General features: G+C 38.8%; 1 protein-coding gene across 1 annotated transcript in view; it reads left to right on the top strand.

The window, feature by feature from the left end:
- Positions 1-26,020, top strand: part of ADGRV1 (adhesion G protein-coupled receptor V1) — a gene marked incomplete at its 5' end in the record, with an annotated part of 472,861 nt that overhangs the window by 177,027 nt on the left and 269,814 nt on the right. Inside the window, 8 exons of the mRNA XM_080679158.1 lie at positions 1,237-1,354; positions 2,303-2,474; positions 5,439-5,681; positions 9,511-9,918; positions 15,376-15,560; positions 20,415-20,664; positions 21,191-21,330; positions 24,931-25,091. Coding sequence (XP_080535284.1) covers positions 1,237-1,354; positions 2,303-2,474; positions 5,439-5,681; positions 9,511-9,918; positions 15,376-15,560; positions 20,415-20,664; positions 21,191-21,330; positions 24,931-25,091 — 1,677 coding nt within the window. The remainder of the gene's footprint in view (positions 1-1,236; positions 1,355-2,302; positions 2,475-5,438; positions 5,682-9,510; positions 9,919-15,375; positions 15,561-20,414; positions 20,665-21,190; positions 21,331-24,930; positions 25,092-26,020) is intronic.

Raw genomic sequence — 26,020 nt, 5'->3', positions numbered from 1 at the left:
GGGGAGCGTTGTTCTGGGGCTCGCAGCTGTTCCTGGGGTGCCGCCGTTGTGGATTCTCAGGCTTCAGATAAGCTCCACTTTCCGGATCAAGATGGCGCAGACTCCGCGTCCAAGCCCGCAGCTCCCTTCTTTAGTTTTTGTTTTGAACCAATGCAGTATATTACATAGTGGGGTTTTTTGTTTGTTTGTTTGTTTGTTTTTTACTATTGAGTGTACATATTAAAATAGTGTAAAAAAATGTGATGATTTTTTAAAGAATTCCTCATGTGGCTTATAAAATATTTTAGTGATAAATTGCATTTTCCTCTGAAATCATACTCTATTTCTTTAGGTAGGTTAGCTTGTTTTGTCAATACATTACAGTAAGTATTTGCCTACTCTGCTGTTTTATACAGACATTTGCAAGTTTTACACAGTGCTTAGAGTTTAAGATGACACTATGAGAAAACAGTGCACTATTTCAGTGCAGTGCAGACCCTACATTTTTTTTCAGTTTAGACACAATTTTGTAGTATGAGGGTGCCTGTAACCTCAATTTACAATAATGTAACTTGAGTAGAAATTAAAGGATTACAACAGAGTATGAAAACGAACTGGCAACAATGCCTGAATCTGGATTTCAGTGTAGCAGTGATCACAATACAGGATTGTGAGTTAAAGACAACAACAAAGAAACTTGTCCGAGTGTTGCTCAGATGACTTTCTTTTACTCAGAGTTACTCAGGAGCCCTTTATTAGTTCTGTTTTTCTCTGGGGCAAGTAATTGAATGTGTAATATAAATGGTCTTGTAGTCAACTCTTTTATAGGAAGGTAAATCAGTTAAATGGACTTCATTTACTTAATAAATATTTATTGAACACTTACAGTATGCTGACCACTGTTGTTGGTCCTGGGGATACAGCAGTAAATACAGCATTGCCACTCTGGTAGAATTGCATTCTGTGAGGATACACTGACTCTAAACGATAAACATATATAAAACGTCAAGGGCTATGAGATATAGAGTCTCATCGGAGAGAGATGAGCATGTATCTCAGCGTGGGGAGTAGGATTTGAAGTTTTCTTTCTTCTGGTCTTCTGTTCTCAAAGCGTTAGCCACCTCGATGTCATCATTTTTATTCTAGTCTGTTTTTACTAAAGATCTTTTCTACCATCTCAGCTGGAAAGATTAGTGGAGTACTGGAGATCTTTTGAAGTCCTAAGTAAACTATATAACCCTGCATTTTTCTTTTCAGGGAGTGATCTTCAAAATGGCATCATAGGATTCAGTGAGGGGTCCCAGAGTGGGCTCGAGCTGGGTGAAGGAGCTGATAGGAACAGACTGCATCTTACTGTCACAAGGCAGCCAAACAGGTGTGTGTGTGTGTGTGTGTGTGTGTATACACGGAAGATGTAACAGCCTGTGTGTCTGTATTTGAATTCATAAGGTGGTAAAGGCAGGTTCAGATGTTGATAGAAGGTAGTGTGGAATTTGTTGTGTCAATGTTCAGATGCTCTAGTTCTTAGTCTGTGATTTAACACACTTGGTTTATGAGCATGACTTAGGGCTACCTTGAATGTGGTGTACTTCATAAGGTGCAGATTATGTAAGTTATCACTGCATCACATTTACTATTGTGTGATCACTCCACATGCACAACCATTTACTGTTAGGGACACGTGGAGCACCAAAATTTTGCTTGCGACTTAATATTGTATAGTACACACATTCTGAATGCTCATTATATACATGCACTAGGTATGCACATGTACATGTATATATATTATCTTTACAATTTGGGGCCTAAATAATCTCTGAAAATGTAGGGCATCTCCTGCCCTTTATTTTTATAACAACAATTTTTAGCAGTAGTATTTTTCCTTTAGAAGAGTTCTTATTGAAAGACAAACGAGGAACATTTACTTGGAGCCAGAAGTTCTCTATTATTTTTATTTTCATACTAGAGGCCCGATGCACGAAATTCATGCAAGGGACTCGGCCCCCGCCCCTGTGGCTTCGTCCAGAAGGTCATCTGGAAGGACATCCGGCCTAATTAGCATATTATGCTTTTATTATTATAGATTTCTGGTACATAATAGGCATAATAAGCAGAAAAATATTATTTTCTTTCACATTCCTGATACACAGTGGTTCAATGAATACTTATTCCAGATTGAATAGAGTGTGGCCAAATAATACTATGTACAGTACGTGTTTTGGATGAAGCGGTACACTTAGGCACAGTGGTAACACATTCTGCACCAGACACAGGGATAAGGCACTCTGTTCCTGCATTTGCACAAGTTTTGCTTTGCTCCTAGGGCCTTTGAAGATGTCAAGGTCTCCTGGCGAGTCACATTTAACAAAACATCCCCTGTGCTCCAGAAGGACGGAGTGAACCTGAGGGATGAACTTCTCTCTGTGTCTGGGACCACAACCTGTGCAGCCGGTCAGACAAAGTGCTCCATCACCATGGAGCTCAAACCCGGGAAGGTAAGAAATGAGGAGGATAGCATTGTCAATTTCTAATTGTATTGCTTTAGAATTTGTATTTTAAAGCCACTTTATTGAAACATACATTGGTCATGTGGAGACTATGTCTTGTCTAGCTGTAATATCAAAATCTGTTTGCTGGGTGACAGACTTAGAATTGATTTCATTAGATAATTTTTATAAATAAGCTCATTAGTGTACACTTAAAACTAATACTTGTTATATGTCAATTATATCTCAATTTTAAAAAAAATCTCATTAGTTTTCTTTGTTTCTGTTTCTTGTCATTTCTAAGATTCTTCCTAGCCCACCTGCTCAATATGTGAATGATCCCTTGAATCATTTTCAGCCAATTAGTATCTCTGATTATGCTGAATATTTAGTGTTTTGCTTTTATTATATCTATAGATTTAATCATATCATGTCTATGGATTTCATCATAGGATGAAAGTTCTCTTTCTTCATCTACAGTTAGAAAGTTCCGTTTTGATCTACTTAAGGGGCAGAGAGGCCATGCTTAAGTGTGGCCCCTCAGCCTTTGGATAAATTTCTATTGGTTCATGTTGCACATGGCACTCAGGAGATAGGCATTCTCCCCTCTTTCCAAAGGAATCTGCATTATTCAGGTACTATTGGTCACTGATGTCCTAACAGAGCTTTAGTCATTTAGAATCATGTGTGGCTTTTGTTTAAAAAATGACTGTTCTGTGATACTTTAATACCTAAGGAGCACTCAGTAGTATTTGTTGTTTGCCTACTACTTAATTTATTAAACTCAAATATTTAATACAAAAACTAGTCATAATATTATGAATGTTCAAAAGTATATATATATATATATATATATATATATATATATATATATATATATTGGTAGAGAGAGAGAGAGAGAGAGAGAAAGGGGGGGAGGGAGAGGGATAGAGAGACAGAAACATCTGTGAGAGAAAAACATCAGTTGGCTGCCTCCTGTATGCCCCCTACTGGGGATAGAGCCCACAACCCGGGCAGTGCCCTGACCAGGAATCAAACCAGTGACCTCTTGGTTCATGGGTCGACGCTACCTTGTATATGCCAAACACTTAAAACAGCAGAAAAAGCACACACAAATACAATTACAGTTGACCCCAAACATACATTGGGGTTATGGGTACCACCTGCCTTTGAAGTTGGAGATTCACTTCTAACTTAAGTCAGCCCTCCACATTCGAGGATTCTCAACTGTAGACCAAACATACAGTTTACTCTTGAACAACACTGGTTTGGACTGTGCAGGTCCACTTATACACAATTTTCTTTTAAAAGTCTCAAATTCAACTAATTTTAATTATTTACTAAGTGATTTTCTCTTTGCTACTCAAATAGTCATGTCATGTCACTGAAACCCTATTAAACTGGTAATTTTCTTTTCATTTTTCTTGAAAGGTCTCTGGGAGCTTATTTGCTTTATAGCAATAACATATTCCACAGCCAGCCTGATTTTTCCTGAACTAAGCCATTCAGCCAATACTGCCCAAGAACTTGATTTTTTTTTCATCAGAAAGAGTTTTAGAGATCTTAATCTCTGAACTAGAGAGATGTGTGAGAGTTAATGGTTGGCAAAGGCTCTGCTGTGGACCACCTTGGTTATGATAGAGTTAGGAAATAAGTTTTTAAAATGCTGACTTCCCACTGATTTTTTTTTTCTAATTTAAGGTATTTCATTAGCTACTAATATATCCTGTCACACTGAAAAGGAGGAACTGAAATGTCAATATTCAAAATATTTGATCAGTCCTGGCCAGGTGGCTCAGTTAGTTGAAGCATTGCCCAGTACGCCAAAAAGCTTGCATGCTCGATTCCTGGTCAGGGTACATACCTAGGTTGTGGATTTGACCCCCAGTTGGGGTGTTTACAGATCAATGTTTCTCTCACATTGATGTTTCTCTCTCCCTCTTTTTTTCCTCTTTCTCCCTCCCTTCTTCCCTTCCTCTCTAAAAACCAATAATAAACTATATCCTTGGATGAGGGTTAGAAAAAAATTTTGATCATATTCTTCTACTTGAAAAACATTTAAATCCTCTTCTATGCATTTGTCCAAATAGGTTTATGCCCACAACCTCACATTTACTAACTCTCCCTTAAGGACACCACTTTCTCCAGGATGCCTCCCTTGGTATCTTGTTAGAATCCTTAATCCTTTAAATTACTAAGACTATATGTAAGTTTCTTATGGAAGTTATTGGTTTTAAACAGGGTCAAATTTAATTTTATCTTGCCTAAATTTAGACTTATTTGATTCTGAATTTTGGAAAATATATAAAACTACCAAACTGACTATTTATTATTAATATTTGGTCACATTTATGTCCAACCCTTTAAAAATAAAACCTTCCTGACAAAGTTGAAGCTCTCTTTTTCCTCTGTCCAGAGTAATATGCTGCAACTCCATGCCCTGCCCTGTCTCCAACCCATCCCCTCCACCTGAGCCAACTAGCCATGGCATTTTAATTTTTAAATGTTTAAATAGATATGTGTTCATTAATGATATATGGTAAGCTTTATGTAATTTTAGCTTTACATTTATTGTATCATGCTGTGCATACCATCATGCAACTTTGATATTTCATTCATTATGTTTTCAGATCCATCTATATGGAAAAATATTAAAATACTTCATTCCTTTTAACTGTTAAATAGCATTTCAGTGTATGACTATATTTTATTTATCCTTTTGCTTATTGAAGTGCACATAGATTGTCTCCTGACATTGATTTTTATAGTAAGAAGCTTACCCAGGGAGAAAAATAGAGTTTTGTAAATTCCATGGTAATCTAACCTAAGATTTGAATTCTGTAATCATGCAGACTGTATTTCTAAATATACATTTATTTCTATAATTATGTATGAACAGTACCAATTATTAACATCAGAATTATCTAAAAATAGAAAAAATGGGTAATCTTTTTTTTTTTTTTTCATTACCAGATACCACAAGTTGAAACATATTTTTTTGTGGAACTGTATGAAGTCACTGCTGGAGCAGCGATAAACAATAGCGCCAGATTTGCACAGATCAAATTCTTACAGAGTGCTGAACCTCAGAGCCTCGTGTATTTTTCTGTGGGTTCTCGGCTACCAGTGGCTCATAAAAAGGCCACTTTAATAAGTTTGCAGGTGTCCAGAGATTCTGGGACAGGACTAATGGTGTCTGTTAACTTCGGTACCCAGGTAAGCATCAGATAGATATTAACAGTTAAGGTTTTCTTCTTTATTGCATGAGTAATGAAATAGAGAATAATCAATACATTATTTTCTTATAATTGCATCATAATTCACATTATATTTATTATATAAGCTTAATGTTTTAAAATGATAGTCTTTTGTATTTTTCTTTCTTTTGAAAAAGTTGGTTGTGTAATGCAAACTGTCTTGCATAAATCTGTTTTATAAGATCTTTAGAGAGTTAAAAATTTCTTCCCAGTGTAACTGTATAAGACCAGAAACAAAAATCAAGGATCTTTGTTATTGTTTATATTTGAACTAGTTGAAAATCTTCTCTGGAATTTCAAGCACCAACTGATCTGTATATTTCTTTAAATCCATGAGCTCATGTGGTATTACTGCCACTTTTCAAATCCATCCTATTAGTAGACATCAGGTGAAAGAGAGGGAGCAGGTAGGTATCCAGGGACTCAGAAGAGCAGTACTATGTAACATGAAGTGACCAGATCCTGGGGTTGGGTCAGACAACACCATACACCTTTCCAGCATTATGTTTTTGTTAATCCTCCTCCAAGGATATTTTTCCATTGATTTTTAGAGAGTGGGAGGGAGGGAGAGGAGAGAGAGAGAAACATCTATGTGCGAGAGACACATCTACTGGTTGCCTCTACACATGCTTTGACTAGGGCCATGGATCAAACCCGTACTCCAATGAGAAGGGAATTGAAGTTGCCAAAATAAGAATCTGAGTGCCAATATCTCTGTCATATTTATTTATAGTCTTTCTAGATTCTTCATAAATGATTCCTTGCAAAACACTGCTGCCATTAGCATGTAACTCATCGCATTTTTGTTACACTGTGGAAACATGAAGGGACCCTGTGGGATGGGAATGTTTGGTACCGTGACTGTATCAATGTCAATATCCTGGTTGTGAGCTAGTATTGTTATGCAGAATGTTACCAAAGAGGGCTGTTGGGTAAAGAGCCCAGGAGGTCACTCTATTATTTCTTGTAAACTGCATGTGAATTTACAATTATCGCAAAATGAAAAGTTTAATTTTTAAAATTAGAAATAAAAGTTTCACTTCTCTGGTATTTTATTTCCCTATTGCTTCATTCCTCTGTATTTTCTCTCTCTTAATGCTCTCTTTGCATATTACTAGAAGGCAAAGACATATAATTCCATTTTCAGTAGCTAGCAAGAATGAGCAAATTATGGACCAAGTTGCTAATCTATTACAATGATATCAGTCCTCATTTTACCTCTTTAAATAGTTTTTCATTATGTAGTTAAAACAGTAGCTGTAGTGTACGTACTCTGTGGTAGGTCAGCAATCCCAGGACATAAATACTATAGTCTTAGCACTCGTTCTCTTATATCTACATATTTGTGATAAAAAGGTAAGGGATATAAAGTTTTGAGATAATGAAAATATCACTCATTCCAGTTAGTTAGCATTAAATCCAATAGGCCTGTAGCTAATCCAAATTTGAAAACCAATTTAAATGCTTTCGTTTATATATGTGTGTACTGGCCCAAAGCACACAAGCTCAAGAACGAACAAGCTTTCCTCCGTATGCACACATTGCCTCTTCTAGGAAAAGGCTATTTCTATATTGCTTTCTGTTGTTTCTTTTAAATTGCATAGTGCTTCTTGTTTTTATATGTATTTTATAAACACAAGAACCTTTTGATGATTCCATTTCCTTTCGACGTCTGAATTGTGAAATAAATCTTACAGGAAAACAGTGGGCAGGAAGTATATGTGCAGTTTGTAGTAAAAAAAATCACCCCCACCTAGCTTAAGAAATTGAGCTTTATCAGGATCATAGAACTGGATACTGTGGACCCTTCTCCAGCTTTTTCCTTGCAGGATAACCTCTCCCCAACTTGCTTTTGAATTATCCCTTGCTTCTACCACCTACCATATGCTGTTTAGGTTTACCTCTTTTGGAAATTATGCAAATGAGATTCTGCCAACTGTATTGTTTCATGGTGTGCTTCTTTTGCTCAACATGTTCATGTGTGTAGTTCTTTCACTGTCACTGTGACATAGTATTCCAATGGATACTTTAGTTTATCCATTCTTGTGTTGTTTCTTTCAACAAGGTTTTTTTCTTTTTTTTCTTTTTTTCTTTTTTACCATTTTGCTGCAGGTGTTCTTAAAAACCTTTTATCTTCATTGATTTTTTCATTTTTTTGACCCACCTCATCATTTCCTCTTTCTGGAAGATGCTCTTCTCCTTTGGGCCCTTACCTACTCTTAGCCCTTATCTCACTGGCAGCTTCTTCCTGTTGCCCAGTTGGTCTTCCTGACCAATAAGTAATGGGGTGCACCAAGATGGAGCATGTAGGTCTGTTTTCTTCAAATATAATCTATTAAATGAGAACTCCTGAATTTTTATCACCAATCTCTCCACCACCCTGATCTAGACTCACATATCTGATTGCTCTACTTGACATCCTCATTTGAATGTTTAAAAGGTATCTAAGTCTTAATATGTATAATAAATAACTTTTGATTTCTCCCTTAACAATATTTCCCGTTTTCCACTGTTCATCGAAGCAAACATCCTCAATTCTTCTCTTCCTTTCCACCCAACATTGTATTAGCCAGAAAGTCCTACTGACTCTTCATTCAAAGTATATTTCCAATCTGTACTCATATCACTCTTTCTACTTATACAACCCTACTTCAGGTTATCTCTTCTCCCTGCCTCATGCATATCTTCTGCTACAGCCAGAATAGTCACAAAAAGATAAGATCTGTCACTCTCCTGGAAACCTCCAGGGTCTTCCTGCCACACTTTGTAAAGTGGATGTACATGATCTGACCCCTGCCCACCTCTCTGATGCCAGCTTCTTGCACTTTTGACCTTGTTCCAATCACATTGGCCCTCTGGCCCTTCCTCAGGGCCTTTGTAATTGCTGTTCCCTCTACCTAGAATGTTTTCCCCCCAGATCCTATGTGCCCTGTTCCCCTACACCACTGTGGTCTCTGCTCAAATGTCACATCAACAGCTTCCCTGAGCAACCTTATCTAAAGTAGTACCCTTACCATCACCCTGCATGCCACTGCATAGTCTTACTTTTCTTCATAGAATTTATCTTCATATAAAGTTATGTTGTTAATTCTGTAACTTCTGTCCTCTGCTAGGCTCTGTGAGTGCAGGGATTCTGTTGTTCATATCTACACCCACAGTATGCCACCTGGCAGGTATTGGGAGTTTAGTATTTGTTTGCTCATTAACAAGCAAATTCATATTACTTTGGTTCTTCCTTGACTAAGTTCTCATGCTTCAATTTACAAAAAACTTTCAATAACCACAATTCGAAGAAATTCAGGTGTGTATATGCCCAAGGTCCTATTCCTTAAGGTGTTTTCATATCTCAGTAAAAATAACAAGAGACCAATTCCTCCTTTCTTCCCTCTGCTTCCTCTTTTCTCCCCAAACCCCATCTCCTCCACATTTCCAGGTGAAAATGCAAATATAAATATTCCCTCTTTTCCTCCATACTTACATTTGCAGCCTGTGTTATTTAAGCACAGTGTTCACAGTTGAGGAAATTCTGTGAGGCAGTAGGGACAATTGTAACTCTCTTTCTTGGTCTACTCTAAGGCATCTGTCTTTCCTAACCTCATCACTGTATGATGTACATTTTCCCCTTTAACTGGGGAGATTAGAAAAAGTATAAAACCCACTGATTTTATTGTAATGTTGTCACGGCCCATCAGTATAAGAGAAATAGAATTTGCTTAAGGAGTAAGAGTTTGTGTGGGACAAGATCAGAGGTGTTGCAGCTTCACTGAGGCATGTTGTTTAATTTCTAGGAGTTGAGGAGTGCTGAGACAATGGGTAGGACGCTCATCTCTCCAGCTCTTTCTGGGAAGGATTTTGTGAGAACTGAAGGCACCTTGGTCTTCGAACCTGGCCAGAGAAACACCGTATTGGATGTCGTCCTAACCCCAGAGACAGGGTCTTTAAATCCATTTCCTAAACGCTTCCAGGTTGTACTTTTTGACCCAAAAGGTGGTGCCCGGGTTGATACAGTGTATGGGACTGCCAACATCACGCTTGTCTCTGACGCAGATTCGCAGGCCGTGTGGGGGCTTGCGGATCAGCTGCAGCAGCCCCTGGATGGGGACATCCTCAACAGAGTGCTCCACAGCATCAGCGTGAAGGTGGCCACAGAGAACACTGACGAGCAGCTCAGTGCCGTGGTGCACTTAATACACAAGGTAAGACTTGCAAGTGTCAGCAGCTGGTTTAGGAAGGTTTCATGAATTTAAAAATAAAAACAAACACACATACACATTTATTATGTCAATGAACATATAACTGATAAAAGAGAAAGATGCAAATTGATTGTACCTTCGCGATGCCCACCAGCCAATCAGGAGTGAGTATGCAAATTAACCCAACAAAGATGGCGGGTTAATTTGCATATGCAGGCATTGAGTGGCTAGGGGCGTTCCGCACCACCCCAGCAGCTCCAGGCCTCTGAGCAGAGTGGGAAGGCGGAAAGGCGGCTCCGGACTGGAGCAAAGGTGGTACTGGCAACCAGGGGAAGGAAGGTCCATTCTTGCATGAATCTTTGTGCATCGGGCCTCTAGTGAAATTATAATAGGATGAAATTTCTGAGCATATAAGTGGAACTTATCATAGTTGATCATGTACTTTTGCTTGCATGTGACTTATACCTATTTGGAAGCCTCAGTCTTAAACTCAGAGAGTGATGTTTTACCTACTGCCACAGCGAGGACTGCCCAGTGTCTGAAAAGGGGCACCAGATGTCAGAAGCTACAGACTCTGTCTGATTCTCCAGAAAGCAGACGAATATCTTTTGAAATTGTATCTGTTTTTTGAGTCTATAAAAAGAGAACTTGAACTAGATTCCCAGTTCTTCCTATTTAAATGCTACCGAACAGGAGCTTTTGCCCTCAGCTTGTTCTTTGCTCCTCCCAGGCACTGAAAACTTTCACAGAATAGGATAACTCAGGAATGACCAGATAACTTCAGGCATTCAAATTGGTGTGGACTTAGCCAGGGGTCCTCAAACTACGGCCTGTGGGCCAAATGCGGCCCGCCGAGGACATTTATCTGGCCCGCCGGGTGCCGCTGCCTGTCCTGCTTAGCAGCCGACTCGTCCTGGGCCCGCAGTGCTCATAGGAATTTGTTCATAGTGTTTTTTTTAAACTATAGTCTGGCCCTCCAATGGTCTGAGGGACAGTGAACTGGCCACCTGTTTAAAAAGTTTGAGGACCCCTGACTTAGACCAACTAGGTTTTATTTTAAGCCTATTTATTTGTTTATACTTCTGCAAATGATAGAATTACATGGAGAAGTTAGACCCTAAGAATAAATGAAGCATATTTAAAAAGCATCATTGTTAAAGGAAAAGACTCTTATTGGGGTTTATTTGAGGCTTTTCTTATAAAAATATTTATCAATATATTGATATACAAGTAAAAAAGATTTTGAGTACATGCGTATGAATTCTTAAATACTATATTTCTTATGTGTAAACTTTAAATCCTTAAAATGTTTACAACGGGGTTTTAGATGGTCATGCCTATGTTATTTTTTATATGTCTCTTCAAATTCAGTGCCTGAAGGGTAGGAAAAAAAATTACAAAGCACACAGGCAGGAAGAGGAGGCCTTGCCAAATAGTGTAAAGTGAAGAAAAGTGACTATTTCATGCAGAGACTTCTCTTTCTGGCACTGGAACCCTGGGCTGGGCAGTCTAGTATGGGTCTGGGACCCCTTGCTCCTCAGCGGGGAACCTTTGCTGCTGAGATATCCGTCCTGATTTGTACCCGTCACATGTGGGTTTGGGGCCAGCCTGTTCTATGTCTCTGCCCCAGTCTCGATGTCGCTTCTTTAAATCCCTGGTTGTAGGGCTTCCACTCAGCTAGATTTTAGGAGGTTCTGAATGATGGTTGTGATGTAGTTTAGTTGTAATTTTGATATTGTTGTGGCAGGAGGGGAGTACTGCCTACACCACCGTCTTGACCAGAAGTATGAGTCATTTTTAATACATAAGTTTGAAGCGGAAACCAGAAGTCATACAGGAAATGATTGATAAACTTCACCACATAAAATTTAAGCAAAATTTATTTTTGCATATATCATTAGCAAGATCAAAAGACAGCTAATGTTATATGTCAATTATATCTCAATAAAACTGGGGGTAATAAAGTAAGAAAAATAAAGACAACTAATGGGTGTAGGGAATATTTATGCAAATATATGTATATCAATAATATTTATTTCAGCACAATATATAATAACAAAAAGCAGAAAAAACAAAGCATCATTTAGAGGGACCTGGTATATCCATAAAATGCATAAGAATTTCCATGTTTTAGACATATTTATAATAATGAGAATAAGATAATAAAACAGACACCAAAAATGTAGATGATCACACATAGCAGGTTGTAATTTTAGCAAGTAAAATATAGTTAACTTTGAATTTCAGATAAACAATGAATGAAAACATTTTTAGTATATTGCAAATAAAAATATATTTTTATTTGCATGTACTTATATGAGACAATTATTGGTTACTTACCTGAAATTCAAGTAGAGTCACTTAAACTTTATCTCGCAGTCATTCATATATTTTAAATGGGCTTCATATGAACTCTAAGATAACCTCAGATTCAGGAGTAGAACTTCCATGTACTGGATAGAAGTTTATTCTACAAGGTCTTATATTTTAAGTGAAATTGTTTCATATTTGTAAGTTTTATTTTCCCCCAGATTTTAGCTTCTTTGAAACAGAATTTGCTCTATACTATATATTTTTTTATAGGAAGAGCTCAATAAATCTTATATATTGTGATTACACTCACCAGAAGTGATTATTTATTTATGTTCAGAAGACACAACTATGTGCTGAAAAGAGCATGAACTTTAAATGACTCACTGTATTTTGGATAAAATTCAGCTGTGGGTTTGGGCAAGTTTTTGCTATGACAATATTCTATCTTTTGTTTTTCCTAGATATACTAGTAGTGAAATGAAAATTATTTAAAATGCTGGGGTTTCTTTAAATAATAATTTCAGTCTTTTAAGACTGCTGGATTTGATATGCAAAGTTTAATTTCTTAGGGTTTTGGTTTTCAGGTTATGAAAGCCTGGTAAAACATGAGTCAAGAGGTGTTGCCTTTAATTTTGTGTTCTGGAACACTTGAAAGCACGGGAATAATATGTTCTGTGAAAGTCTGATGGACTCTCCACCCTTTCCAAAGGTCTTTTTTGTTCTCTTCCTGACGGTTTAACATTTTTTTCCATGGTTGATTCAGGCTCTGTACTTTTTTGTAAGCCAATTTCAATAGTGGGTGGGGGGGGGGTTCTTTTTATTGTTTATGTAAAATGTCCCTTTAGAGCAAAATATTTCTTCTTATCATATATTTTAATAATATATATCTTATATTTTTAGAATTATTTTTCACATTTGATTTATTTTATAATCACACTAACAGTGATTTAGACTTGGTCTATATTTTATACCAGGTTGTATATTTCGTGCTTGCAGTAATTTTGCGTGATCTGGCTGCAAACTGAGCCAATCTGTGTTGTTATTCTAGGACACACAGGTAGGGGGAAGTTTCCAGTCAGGGTAGGGGGCTGTCACAGTGCCTCCTGGGACACTCACCATCTTGGTGCACTCAGAAAGTGAGGCATCCTCTTTCTGCCTCCATTTCCTTATCTGGAAACAAAACAAAATAACACCAGCCCCTCCCTCACAAGATCGTTGTGAGAATTAGAGAAGTTAGTATAACCAGTGGAGAATAGCACCTCTGTAAACCAAGGGTAATGTAAATGGACTTTTGGTTTTTGTGTGTTTTTCTAAATCTTTCTTTTGCCCTTGAATATGAATGAATGGTTGGGTGGCTCTAGAATTTTGGATCACAGCCTTTAATTCTCAAAATTCCACATGTTGCTCCAGTAGTTTCTGGCATTTCATTTGAAAAAAAAAAAAAAAAAAAAAAAAAAAAATCTGATGTCAAATTGAATTTTTTTTTCCTCTGTTAGTAGTTTTTTTCCTGTCTGTTTTTCTAGTGAGATTTTTTTTTAAATTCTTGAAATAATATTTAAAAATCACCAGATACATCTGGTGTTGTTTCTTTTTCTTATTTTCACTGGTATAAGCAAGCTCTGCATTTTTAGCCGGAAGTATTTCCTTAGTTTATTAAGGAACTATGTAGGTTTTACCTCTACCTGCTCTTTTTATGTGCTTGGTGTATCTTACGGATTGGTCCTGTTTGTTTTATTTTCTCTGAGTCCTGGGAGCAATTCTTGAGCTTATTTTCCATTTAACATATTCCTTTTGTGTCCAATGAGCTGTCCCCTGTCTCCATTATAATTTTTACTTTGTTTAATTTTTATTCTGTACTTTTTATCATCTTTTCCTTATGGATTATTCTCCATTCTTCCTTACTATCTTTGAGATGTCTACTCTTAAACTTGGATTTTGAGTTCAGCCATCAGCTTGGTACCATATAGATTATAAAACTATTAAAAAAATATGGGAAACATGAGCCACTTCTTCAATGAGCTTAATTAGTAGGAGTAACACGACAAGTCATTTCAACATTGTCATCATAAGTTCGTTAATAAAAGTACGTGCAAAGTACAAAGAGAGCGATCATGTATATGATCAGGCAGGTGGGGCCCAGTGAAGAAGTCATAGAGAAATGATGACTAATTTGGATTTTGAAGAAGTCATAGGGACTTCTCAGATATATAAAAGTGAGTGGAATAACAAGTCAATGGCTTCACATCAAAGCTTGGGCAGACAAAGATGTGGCCTCCGTCATTCTGGCAAGGAAAAAAACACACAAATCATGAAGGCTATTTCTCCTCTTAGTCTCCTTTTCCCTCAGATAGCAAATAACCCATTTCTTTAAGGTAGGAAGGCGCATAATCATGGATAAAGGCAAGAATGCCAAGAGCTCTTGACTACCCTTAGTTGGGATAGGATTTTCTCATTTGATGTTTTAGGAGTTTAGTGACATGTGGTGGTTTCTATTCATTGAACACTGATAATCAAGAATAATCTTGCCCAGCCAGCATGGCTCAGTGGTTGAGCATTGACCTATGGACCAGGAGATCACAGTTCGATTCCCAGTCAGGGCATATGTTCGGATTGTGAGCTAGATCCCCAGTGTGGGGCGTGCAGGAGGCAGCCAATCCATGCTTCTCTCTTATCATTGATGTTTCTATCTATCTCTCCCTCTCCCTTCCTCTCTGAAATCAATAAAAATATATATATTTAAAAAGAATCATCTTGCTTCTATATGCACATGCTTGTATTTATTTCCTTAGTTGGTCAAAATAATAATCCTTGGGGTAGATATAAAAGAGATTAATTTTGACTCATGATGTTAATTATTGTAGTTAAAAGTAAGTGATCCATGCAACCATCTTAGGCTTTGTCTAGTTATTAAATAGAACATATTATGGTGGTTGTGCATTTTCTTTATAAATGATTATTTATGTTTTTTAAAGTACAAATGGATGTTTTTGAAATATAATTTTGATCCTGATTTCTCTTAAATTCTTCATAGGTTCATCCTTATTTTGTTAATGCTAATAACTGTTAATAAAGAACACATTATAGTATATGATACATTATCATTTAAAGGGTTTATTAAGATATATTTTTATATTTGTTTTTCCCCAGATAACTGTTGAAGGAAAAAAGCAAGCGTTCAGTATTGAAAACCGAAATCTCTTCTATGATATTCTTTGTGCTCTTATTAACCCGAAGCGCAAGGACACCCGGGGGTTCAGCCACTTTTCTGAAGTGACTGAGGATTTTGCCTTCTCTCTGCTGACCGGTGTTACCTGTGGCTCTCTGGGTGAAAAGTAAGTGTCATTTAATATCCTCGCTGTACCTTCTATGTATGCATTCCTTCACAGCTTACAAAGTAATACACAACGCAAATAACATTCATATGCTGTAACTAAAGACTATACCGTTAATGCATTGTATTAGTGTGCAAATGAAGTTGATTACTTGAAAAAAAGAAACCACAGCAATTACATGAAGAAAAATAAATTTATCCTGGCAACAATATATTCCTCTTGTTTTGAAGGGTCTTTTATAAAGGGTCTTTTCTTTACTCTTACTCATATAGTGAATAGAAGATACATTCTGAAAACAGGAAGGTGATTCCCACCTTTAGATGGGCTTTGGTGCACTGGTAGCGGGTCCTTCCCCGGAGTTGTGGTTCAGTTTCATCCGTTTGGAGGCATCTCTCAGAATGTTGCTGAACTTCAGACTCGTTGTTTCATGGCAGGAAGCAAGCAAGAGGAAAGAAAAAAATTAAAAGTGGCTCATGTTTATTAGTATTTATGTAATTAATTTTGTAACTGTATGTTAGTAGTCTTCAGAAGTCACGGTGTTTTAAACTGGGTAAGTGTAGAACAAAACTCTAAAAATGTTTATTTCTATTTGATTTAACATAAACATGGTGGATAATAAATTTAAAAAAAAGAGTGAAAATGGAGATTTCCCCCCCATTTCTCACTGAGTAATATCTGTTATTTAAAAAGCAATGATTATTATTTAATGGGACATGTCTGATTTAAAATGTTTATGCAATCTCTTTAAAGTTTATTCTTTTAAGATTTTAGTGATTGATTTTAGAGAGAGAGGAAGGGAGAGAGAAAACATCAGTTTGTTGTTCCACATACAGGGTGGTCGATTCCTGTATGTGCCCTGACTGGGGATGGAACACACAACCTTGGTATATCGGGACGACGCTCTAACACACTGGGCTACCCGCCAGGGCCTCTATAAACTTTATTTTTTATTTATTGATGAATGCTGTAATCAGTATTCATTAAGTTATGTCAATATTTTGAAGACTAATTTAAAAAATTTGGTATAATAATTTAAATCATCTATTTATGGGGCCCTTTATGAACTGACATGTTATTTTAAATATTGTTTGGATTGTAAGACTTTTATCTTTACTTCTTAGATCACAAGACACATAAAGTTCAAAGAGATAGTAAACCCAGATATAAAAGTGTTACAAGATAGATCAAAGAATAAAATAATAATTATAATATTCCATTTAACATATTCCTAAACTGATATTAACTATTCCTCTGCTCTAGTTCTGACACTGTATTAGATTGAACAATATGAAATTGCTTTTTATCTAGATATTAACAGTATAATATATTAAGTGTTCTATGGATTGAACTAGTCCTTAATAAAAGTTGTACATATATTATTTTATCTCTGCAAAAGATCAGTTTAAGAAGCTGTTCAAGGATAAGTTAGGGCTTTTATTGTTCCTAATTACAGATGTAGAAACTGAGGCTAGGGGCCTTACACAGCTTGCCGGTAGTCACATGATTAGTCCAGGGGGAGGCCTGGGCTCGGTTCCAGGCTGTAGGCCAATCCCAGGTTTACTCGACTCCACTACCCTTGCTGGCCTCTGTGTCATGTGGTCAGAAGTGATTGTAAACCACTTGCTTTGAAACAGATCTTCCATTCTGATCCCATGACTCCAAAGTGCCCCTGACTTTCATCCCAGGTCAGTGCCTGGGTGTGACTTGAGGTTTGGGTACAAAACCAGCATCCTCTTACACTGTATTCTTTTAACTCTGATGGTCAAGTCCTGGGGACCTGTTTTTCTTTTTTAATAGATTTTTATTGATTTCAGAAAGGAAGGGAGAGGGAGAGAGGGATAGAAACATCAATGATGAGAGAGAATCATTGATCAGCTGCCTCCTGCACGCCCCCCCACTGGGGATTGAACCCTCAACCCGAGCATGTGCCCTTGACCGGAATCGAACCCAGGATGACTCAGTCCACAGGCCAATGCTCTAATCCACTGAGCAAACTGGCTAGAGCTGCTTTCTTTTTTCTTTTTTTTTTTTAAATATATTTTATTGATATTTTACAGAGAGGAAGGGAGAGGGATAAAGAGCTAGAAACATCGATGAGAGAGAAACATCGATCAGCTGCCTCCTGCACACTTCCCACTGGGGATGTGCCCACAACCAAGGTACATGCCCTTGACCGGAATCGAACCCGGGACCCTTCAGTCTGCAGGCCGACGCTCTATCCACTGAGCCAAACCGGTTTCGGCTAGAGCTGCTTTCTTAATGAGGAGCATCATCAAAGTACCCGAAGAAGCTCTGTGAGCCCTTTCAGGAGGCCCCTTCTTCAGTCCTCCCTGTTTCCAATTGTCCAGCTGAGACCAGCGATTAGCAGTTCAGCTCCTCAGTGCCATTTGTAAATATCTCTAATATCTCCAGAAACCTCTGAAATGGATGATTTCTTTACTTCAAGTAAGTTTGCACTGAGGCCACAGTATGTGTGTATACGCATTAAGAAATATCCTTTTACTGTTCTTCCCTGTTATACTGTGTTCAACTATGTTGTTCAGTTAAGTCATTGTTCATTGTTTTATATTCTCCATAGTCCCAAACCTTTAAATTTTTTTCTGTATGTTTCCAAATTACCAGGATATTGAGGTTGTCTTAGATGTGAACTATCTACCCTGCTGTGATTGTTAGTTTCCATATCTGTGCCTTCAAAGGCCCAGTGAGAACTCAGAGCATCTGAGATGCACAGAAAGAATGGTCCTTTCTGTGTTGTTGCCTAATGTATTCCCTGGGCCTAGAACAGTGGTATGTGGTAGATTCTCAGTGGCGGTAGTACAATGAGTGATTAGAATGAGTAAATGAATCAATATCTTTCCTTCTTCTCCATACACTTACCTTTCTTTCTAAGTTGTCCAAGAAGAGGAAACAGCATGTACAATGGTAGTCAGGCAAGAATAGCATGGTATGTTTGGGAAGACCATCAACCTTTAAAGGTTAAACATGGTATACGTTAGGTGTGGTGTGTGGGGTGTGTGTGTGTGTGTGTGTGTGTGTGTGTGTGTGTGTGAGAAAGAATCAGACTTAGGGTGTTAGACTGTTTGGGAGGTGTGTGTGGCCTGTACACCTTGAGGTGCTTCAATAGGAGTCTTGGACATTAGGGTCTAGAGCCCTGGATGAAAGGCTGGATTAAAGATAGGTAAAGTTGGGGTGGCCTTTTTTTTTTTAGAGAGAGGGCCTCTATAGCTAGAGATAAAGGTTAGCTATTATGTTTTCCTTTCTTTCTCAAATGTTCCATTGAAAATATTTGCTCCCTTTCTTTGGTTAGCAGTCTTGACAAGGTATCATCCTATCTAATAAAAGAGTAATATGCAGATTGACCATCACTCCAACACATAAGATGGCTACCCCCATGTGGTCAAAGATCCTGCCCCCATGTGGACACAAGATGGCCACCACAAGATGGCCAGCAGGGGAGGGCAGTTGGGAGGGACCAGGTCTCCAAGAGAGGGTAGTTGTGGGCGATCAGGCCAGCAGGGGAGGGCAGTTAGGGGTGACCAAGCTGGCAGAGGAGGGAAGTTGGGGTGACCAGGCCTGCAGGGAAAGGCAGTTGGGAGGGACCCAGGCCTGCAGGGGAGGGCAGTTGGGGGGTACCAGGCCTGCAGGGGAGGGCAGTTAGGGGCAAACAGGCTGGCAGGGGAGCAGTTAGGCATCAATCAGGCTGGCAGGGGAGTGGTTAGGGGGTGATCAGGCTGGCAGGCAGAAGCGGTTAGGGGCAATCAGGAAGGCAGGCAGGTGAGCAGTTGGGAGCCAGCAGTCCTGGATTGTGAGAGGGATGTCCGACTGCCCGTTTAGGCCCGATCCCACCAGGATCGGGCCTAAACGGTCAGTTGGACATCCCTCGAGGGGTCCCAGATTGGAGAGGGTGCAGGCTGGGCTGAGGGACACCCCCCATCCCCGTGCACGAATTTTGTGCACCGGGCCTCTAGTTTAGAATAATGATATAATTATACATACTCTACATGTGTTGTGGCCTATATTACTTTTTAACATTTAATGCCTCATTTTTATCCTAATATCCTCTGAACATTTCCAGGCAGGTTTTAGATGTGATTCATCCTTGTAGCTCCTCATTGTTTGCAAACATAATGTGTCCACTGATAAGATGTATCAGATTCCCTGGAGGACTGGTTAAAAAATACAGAGTCCTAAAATCCCTAGCTCCCTCCCCAGGTAAGGGTCCTGATTTAGTAATTCTGGGATGTTATCTAGAAATCTATATTTTTAAACAAGCTTTCAACTGATTTTAACACACACTGAGGTTTGGAAGCAATTTCACTGAGCACAGGATCTTATGCCTAGGGGATGTTCAAAGCGGTATTGTTAAATGGATAAAGATCACTGTTCAGGGCTATTTCTCCTACCAGTTACATGGTCAAATTAGCAATTAGAAAGGGGCGAGGGAACTCTTGATGAAAACATGGCTGCAGATATGTAAAGTTTGCAATAGTCTTAAGTAAAACAGAGCGTTTCCTTACTGACATGCCTTTCCTTCAACCTGTTCCACTGATGCTGATATGACTGACACTGAAAAGTCCATTTTACAGCCACAAATGGTATCTGATAACTTATGTTATAAGGGGGATCAGGCAAAGGGATGCAGGCATTTCTGTGAAAAAACCACCACAACCATAAAAGAACTGAAAGCACATTTCTCTCTGCTGCTCTGGGTTGGTAGTGTCCTGGTTATACACCAAGAACAGAGGAGGCCCTGGTGTAATGCATTTTAACAAATACAAGGGGATATATAGAACAAATACAAAAAATATATAAAATTCATGCTGCTGCAACTGATCCTTTGCTTTTCTGTTGTAGAAGCAAAACCATCCTCGACAGCTGCCCATATTTGTCAATACTGGCTCTTCACTGGTATCCCCAGCAAATCAATGGGCACAAGTTTGAAGGGAAGGAAGGCGATTATATTCGAATTCCAGAAAGGTTATTGGATGTCCCGGATACAGAAATCATGTCTGGAAAAAGTCTGTGTGAATCTGTCCAGTTTACAGAGTATAGCAGCCAGCAGTGGTTTATAAGTGGAAACAGCCTTCCTGCCCTGAAAAATAAGGTAATCTATCATTATAAAGAATTATGGTTGGGATCTGACTTTTGCATAGCAGCCACACTCCTCAGAATGCATTAGCTGGATCAGATTTGTGGGAAGTGCTACACATGGTGAGCTAATTATGAAACATGCTCCATCTTTATGAACTATTTGTCAAGTGTTTTGCCTTAAAAACAGCTGGAAATATTTTCTTCATGTTTTATTGAGCAAACTATATATAATAGAGGGACTTATATATAATAGCTTTTACTAATATTATCTTACATATCCCACTCATGATGAAGTTCAACAGTTATAGTCGTAGTGTTGTCAGCTGAAGATGGCTCAGTACGTGAAGTGGAGGCAGAATGTTTGCAATGGGAAACCAGGGAGGTGTCCTGCATTCCTAAGGCAGCTTCCTATATAAATAGTGGCTGTGAGTAGTGAGTAAAGTGACTAAAAAAATGAAATGAGTTCAGAATGGGAGATTCAGTCATGACATTAACTTGAAAACATCATTAAATTTTGTTTGTTTTTTTTTATACTATAGGTATTATCTTTGAGTGTGAAAGGTCAGAGTTCACAGCCCCTGACTGACAACAATGAGGTTCTCTACAGGATTTATGCTGCCGAGCCTAGAATTGTTCCCAAAACCTCACTTTGTCTCCTTTGGAATCAGGCTGCTGCAAGGTACTTATTAGTAACTAGTGTCCTGGTGCATGAAATTCGTGCACATTAAAAGGGGATTAGTTAGAGGAAATAATTTAATATTGCTATTTGCCCTTTCTCTATAATAGAAGTGTCAGAGATGAAAGAAAATTAGTAAAATGTATATGGAAACCTTCCTCCTGTCAGAGTCTGGCGCTCACCATGGGACCCAGAGTCAAGTCCCACCCACATGCACCTCAAAATCGCGTGAGACCCAGACCCAGACCCAGCCGGCCCCCCCGCACTAGGCTAGATCCAGACCAGGCCAGTCCCACCCTTGTCAAGCCTTGCCAGGCAGGGGGCATAGCCTCACGTCCCCTGGCCCGGCGCCAGGATGGGGGGCATGGCCTGAGGTCCCCCAGCCCAGACGAGGGCAGGGGGTGTGCCTTAAGGTCCTCCGTCAAGCCCCGCCAGGTGGGGCACACAGCCTGAGATCCCCTGTCAAGCCCTGCTGGGTGGGGGGCATGGCCTGAGGTCCCCCATCAAGCCCTGCCATGAGGGGGGGGGGTGCAGCCTCAGGTCCCCTGGCCCAGCACTGGGAGGGGGGCGTAGCCTCAGGTCCCTGGCCCAACACCGGGAGGGGAGCACAGCCTCAGGTCCCCCATCAAGCCCCACCGGCAGGGGGGCGCAGCCTCAGGTACCCCGTCAAGATCCATTGGGCGGGGGTGCAGCCTGAGTTCCCCTGACCCAGCAGTGGGGGTGTACCTTGAGGTCCCCCATCAAGCCTCGCTGGGTGGGGGGCATGGCCTGAGGTCCCCTGTCAAGCCCCACAGGGGCGAGGGAGGGCATAGCCTCAGGTCCCTGCTTATTGCTTGTTAAGGCTCCCTATGGGAACTTAGCCTCAGCTGTGGGTGCAGCCATCTTTGTGATGGAGTGATGGTCAATTTGCATATTCCCTCTTTATTATATAGGATTGTTTAAAATCAGAATTTGGTCCTTCTACATTCCGGTACCACTGAGCCCATTTTTTTCTCACTGAGCATTGATGGACTCTGGACAAGAATAACCTCTACAAGAAATAAGACAAAGAGGCATAGGAAAGGGTCTAGCATTGTGCAGGTGGCATATGTAGCCGAATGATTTAAATATGTGTTCAATACAATATTAACTCCTTGATGACTAGTGTTTTCATGGGATTTAGCATGAGTTTTGCTCGATTTGGATAACTTTCCTGTGGTTTCTGGTTAATTTATTGGGTAGAAAAGGAAATTCTTTTTACCTCTTCCATCTGGGCTTGTGGTTCTGGAGCTGATACTCTATGCTTAGAGGAATTAGCAAGGATTTGTAATTCTAGTTCACATAAGGCTGGAGTACATTTTGGGATTAAAGCCATACACAGGAATGGGAAGAGAAAAATGATGCTTTCTCTGAATCTTCTGGGCCCAAGGCCTCAAGTTTCTGAGTAGTTCTGTCACTCGGAGTCCAGTCAATGCCCCAGAGTCTAGGGTACTAATCAGTCACTAGGTTTGGACCCTAGAGATAATTCAAATCTGGTAGGTAAAGCAAGGGTGGTGGGGTAATTTGTTTTGTTTTCTTTCGTTTTAGAGAGGGCAGAGGGCATATAGCTAGAGTAAAGCCCTTACTCTTTCCTTTCTTTCTCAAATCTTCTGTTGAAAATCTTTGCTCCATTTCCTTGGTTAGTAGTCTTGACAAGATAACATTTAGATGCATGATATAGTCACACATACTCTACATGTATTGTGGCCTATATTACTTTTTAACATTGAATGCATAATTTTATCCTAATATCCTCTAAACCAGTGGTTCTCAACCTTTCTAATGCTGCGACCCTTTAATACAGTTCCTCATGTTGTGGTGACCCTCAACCATAAAATTATTTTCGTTGCTACTTCATAACTGTAATTTTGCTACTGTTATGAATCGTAATGTAAATATCTGTGTTTTCCGATGGTCTTAGGCGACCCTGCTAGCGGTTCTCAACCTGTGGGTTGCGACCCACAGGTTGAGAACCGCTGCTGTAGAACCGCTGCTGTAGAGCCTAAGACAATCGGAAAACACAGATATTTACATTAAAATTCATAACAGTAGCAAAATTACAGTTATGAAGTAGCAACGAAAATAATTTTATGGTTGGGGGGTCACCACAACATGAGGAACTGTATTAAAGGGTCGCTGTATTAAAGGGTCGCGGCATTAGAAAGGTTGAGAACCACTGCTCTAAACATTTCCAGGCAGATTTCAGATCTGATTCATCTTTGTATCTCCTCATTGTTTGCAAACACAATGGGTCCACTGAGAAGATGCATCAGATTTGCTGGAGGAGTGGTTAAAAAATACAGTTTCTTCTAATCCCCAGCTCCCAATAATTTCTTATTCTTAATAACATTTTTCATAAGGATGACAACTCTTTTTTTTTAAATATATATTTTATTGATTTTTTACAGAGAGGAGGGGAGAGGGATAGAGAATTAGAAACATTGATGAGAGAGAAACATCGATCAGCTGCCTCCTGCACATCTCCCACTGGAGATATGCCTACAACCAAGGTACATGCCCTTGACGGGAATCGAACCTGGGACCCTTTAGTCTACAGGCTGATGCTCTATCCACTGAGCCAAACCAGTTAGGGCAGGATGACAACTCTTAATAGATTCTTCTAGGTCCACATAGTTCCCAAACCAGATGGAGACATCATATTTTACTTTAATATTAATAGAAATTTCATAGAGTGACAAAATAGTACCAAAGGGTAAAAAGTTGTTTGTTACTGACTTTCAGCCACATAAACAAAAGTTCTAAATAGGTTTAATAGCTTACTTGGGTAATTAGCCAACTATCCTCTAAACACCAAAATTCTAGTTAGTCTCTTTCTTTCTTTGGAAAAAAAGTTATCAATTGACATTCCTAATGTCTGATGACAGATCTTAGACCTAATACATAGGAACTTTGTGATCCTCAATATATAATGACTAATGAATGTTTCAAGGTTGAACCTGCAGTTGGGGTTAAAAATTGTATATCCTTAGAAAGTCAAGAGATCAAGAGAGTCAACCAGTAGTCACTGAGGAATGCTCATAACATAACACAGTGTTGTGTTAAATCAGCCAGACCTTATAGACACCCGTCTATACTTAAAAGAACCCTGGAAAACATTTATGTATTATAACTGGCTCCAAACTCCAAAAAAGATTAAGGAATTTCAAAAAAGCATATAAGTAATTTGCGTAGTTCAAATTACTAGGAAATATGAAGAATAAGGAAGTGTGAACACTACACATTATAAAGGCTGTGTCAATCTTTTGGGATTTTTGAAAGATAGAGAAGAGTGCCTTCTGTTGAAAACCTTGGGTGCTACTGCTCTATTGAGGACCAGCTTCTTCGGTATCTGAATGCTTTGGAAGGTTTGGATAGTATTTGGGCTGTTTCTTAAGGTATCTTGTGGGATATGTTGTGTCATGTCATAGACAAGATGTTCCCTCCAGTTTTCTTCTTGAAACCATGGTCTGCTTAAGTCTGGAGTCAAGAAGACTTAAGTTTAATAAGTTACTTTTTCTTTAAAAGCCGTCTCAAGACCTCAAGTATTAATAAGAAGGAATAATAACAGTTGTCTTTTTGCCCTAGCTGGTTGTCTGACAGTCAGTTTTGCAAAGTGGTTGAGGATACTTCAGACTATGTAGAATGTGCCTGTTCATACATGTCTGTGTACGCTGTCTACGCCCAGACCGACAACTTGTCTTCATACAATGAAGCCTTTTTCTCCTCTGGATTTATATGCATCTCAGGTCAGTTGCAATATTTTGTGTCAATAATTTAAAATATTATGAGGATGAGTCTGTTTTCCCGTAGTAATTTTATATATACAAGATGCAAATATACTGTAATTCATTAGCATTGGGAGAAAATAAACTTCCTCATTAATTCATTCAATGGATATTTGTGGAAGGCCAACTTTGTACTGAGGATATAGGAAAGAACAGGAACAGTTCCAACTCATAAGCAATGTAGAGTGTGGGAGAGAAGTGAGATAATAGGAAAAGATATATGTAGTTTAGAGTCTTGCAATTTAGAGGCAGGTTCTACATTAGAATGTCAGGATTGTGTGAGATAATACATACAAAGCAGTTTACATTTTATTGAAAAAACAACAACCTACCCCTTTGGTTGATTTGTATTCTACAACCCAGGAGCTCTAAATAGGCTCTGTTTTAAAAAATAACTTTTCACCTCCCATATTTAGGCTTCATTTCTGTCTGACAGGAGTAGGAACTTTTTAAATGTGTTAATGTCTGTCAAACTATTTACTTATAACTTAACTTAGAATTACTATAGAATTATTGTCATTTGCTGCATTGACTATATGGTTGGGAATCTTACTAATTTCTTATTCTCAATAACATCTCTCATAAGGATGATATTTCTTGCTTAATAGATTCTTCTGGGTCCCCACAGTTCTAAAACCAGATGGAGACATCACACTTCACTTTAATATGAATAGAAATTTCATAGACTGATGAAATAATACCAAAGGGTAAAATGCTGAAATAAATCTAGATGTTATTTTATATATTTCAATAGAGAGATAAATCCAAGTGCTGCTATGACCCACAAAACTTCCTCGCTGGTTCTAAATTCTGAACATCAAACCAAAGAGATTTAAAAACTAAAGTGGGAATGTTTCCTGAAAGAATTGTTAATAAACACATATTTTTCT

Source organism: Plecotus auritus (assembly GCF_963455305.1).
Source record: "Plecotus auritus genome assembly, chromosome: 7".
NCBI lineage: Eukaryota > Metazoa > Chordata > Mammalia > Chiroptera > Vespertilionidae > Plecotus > Plecotus auritus.
This window is presented reverse-complemented; position numbering and strand designations above follow the sequence as displayed.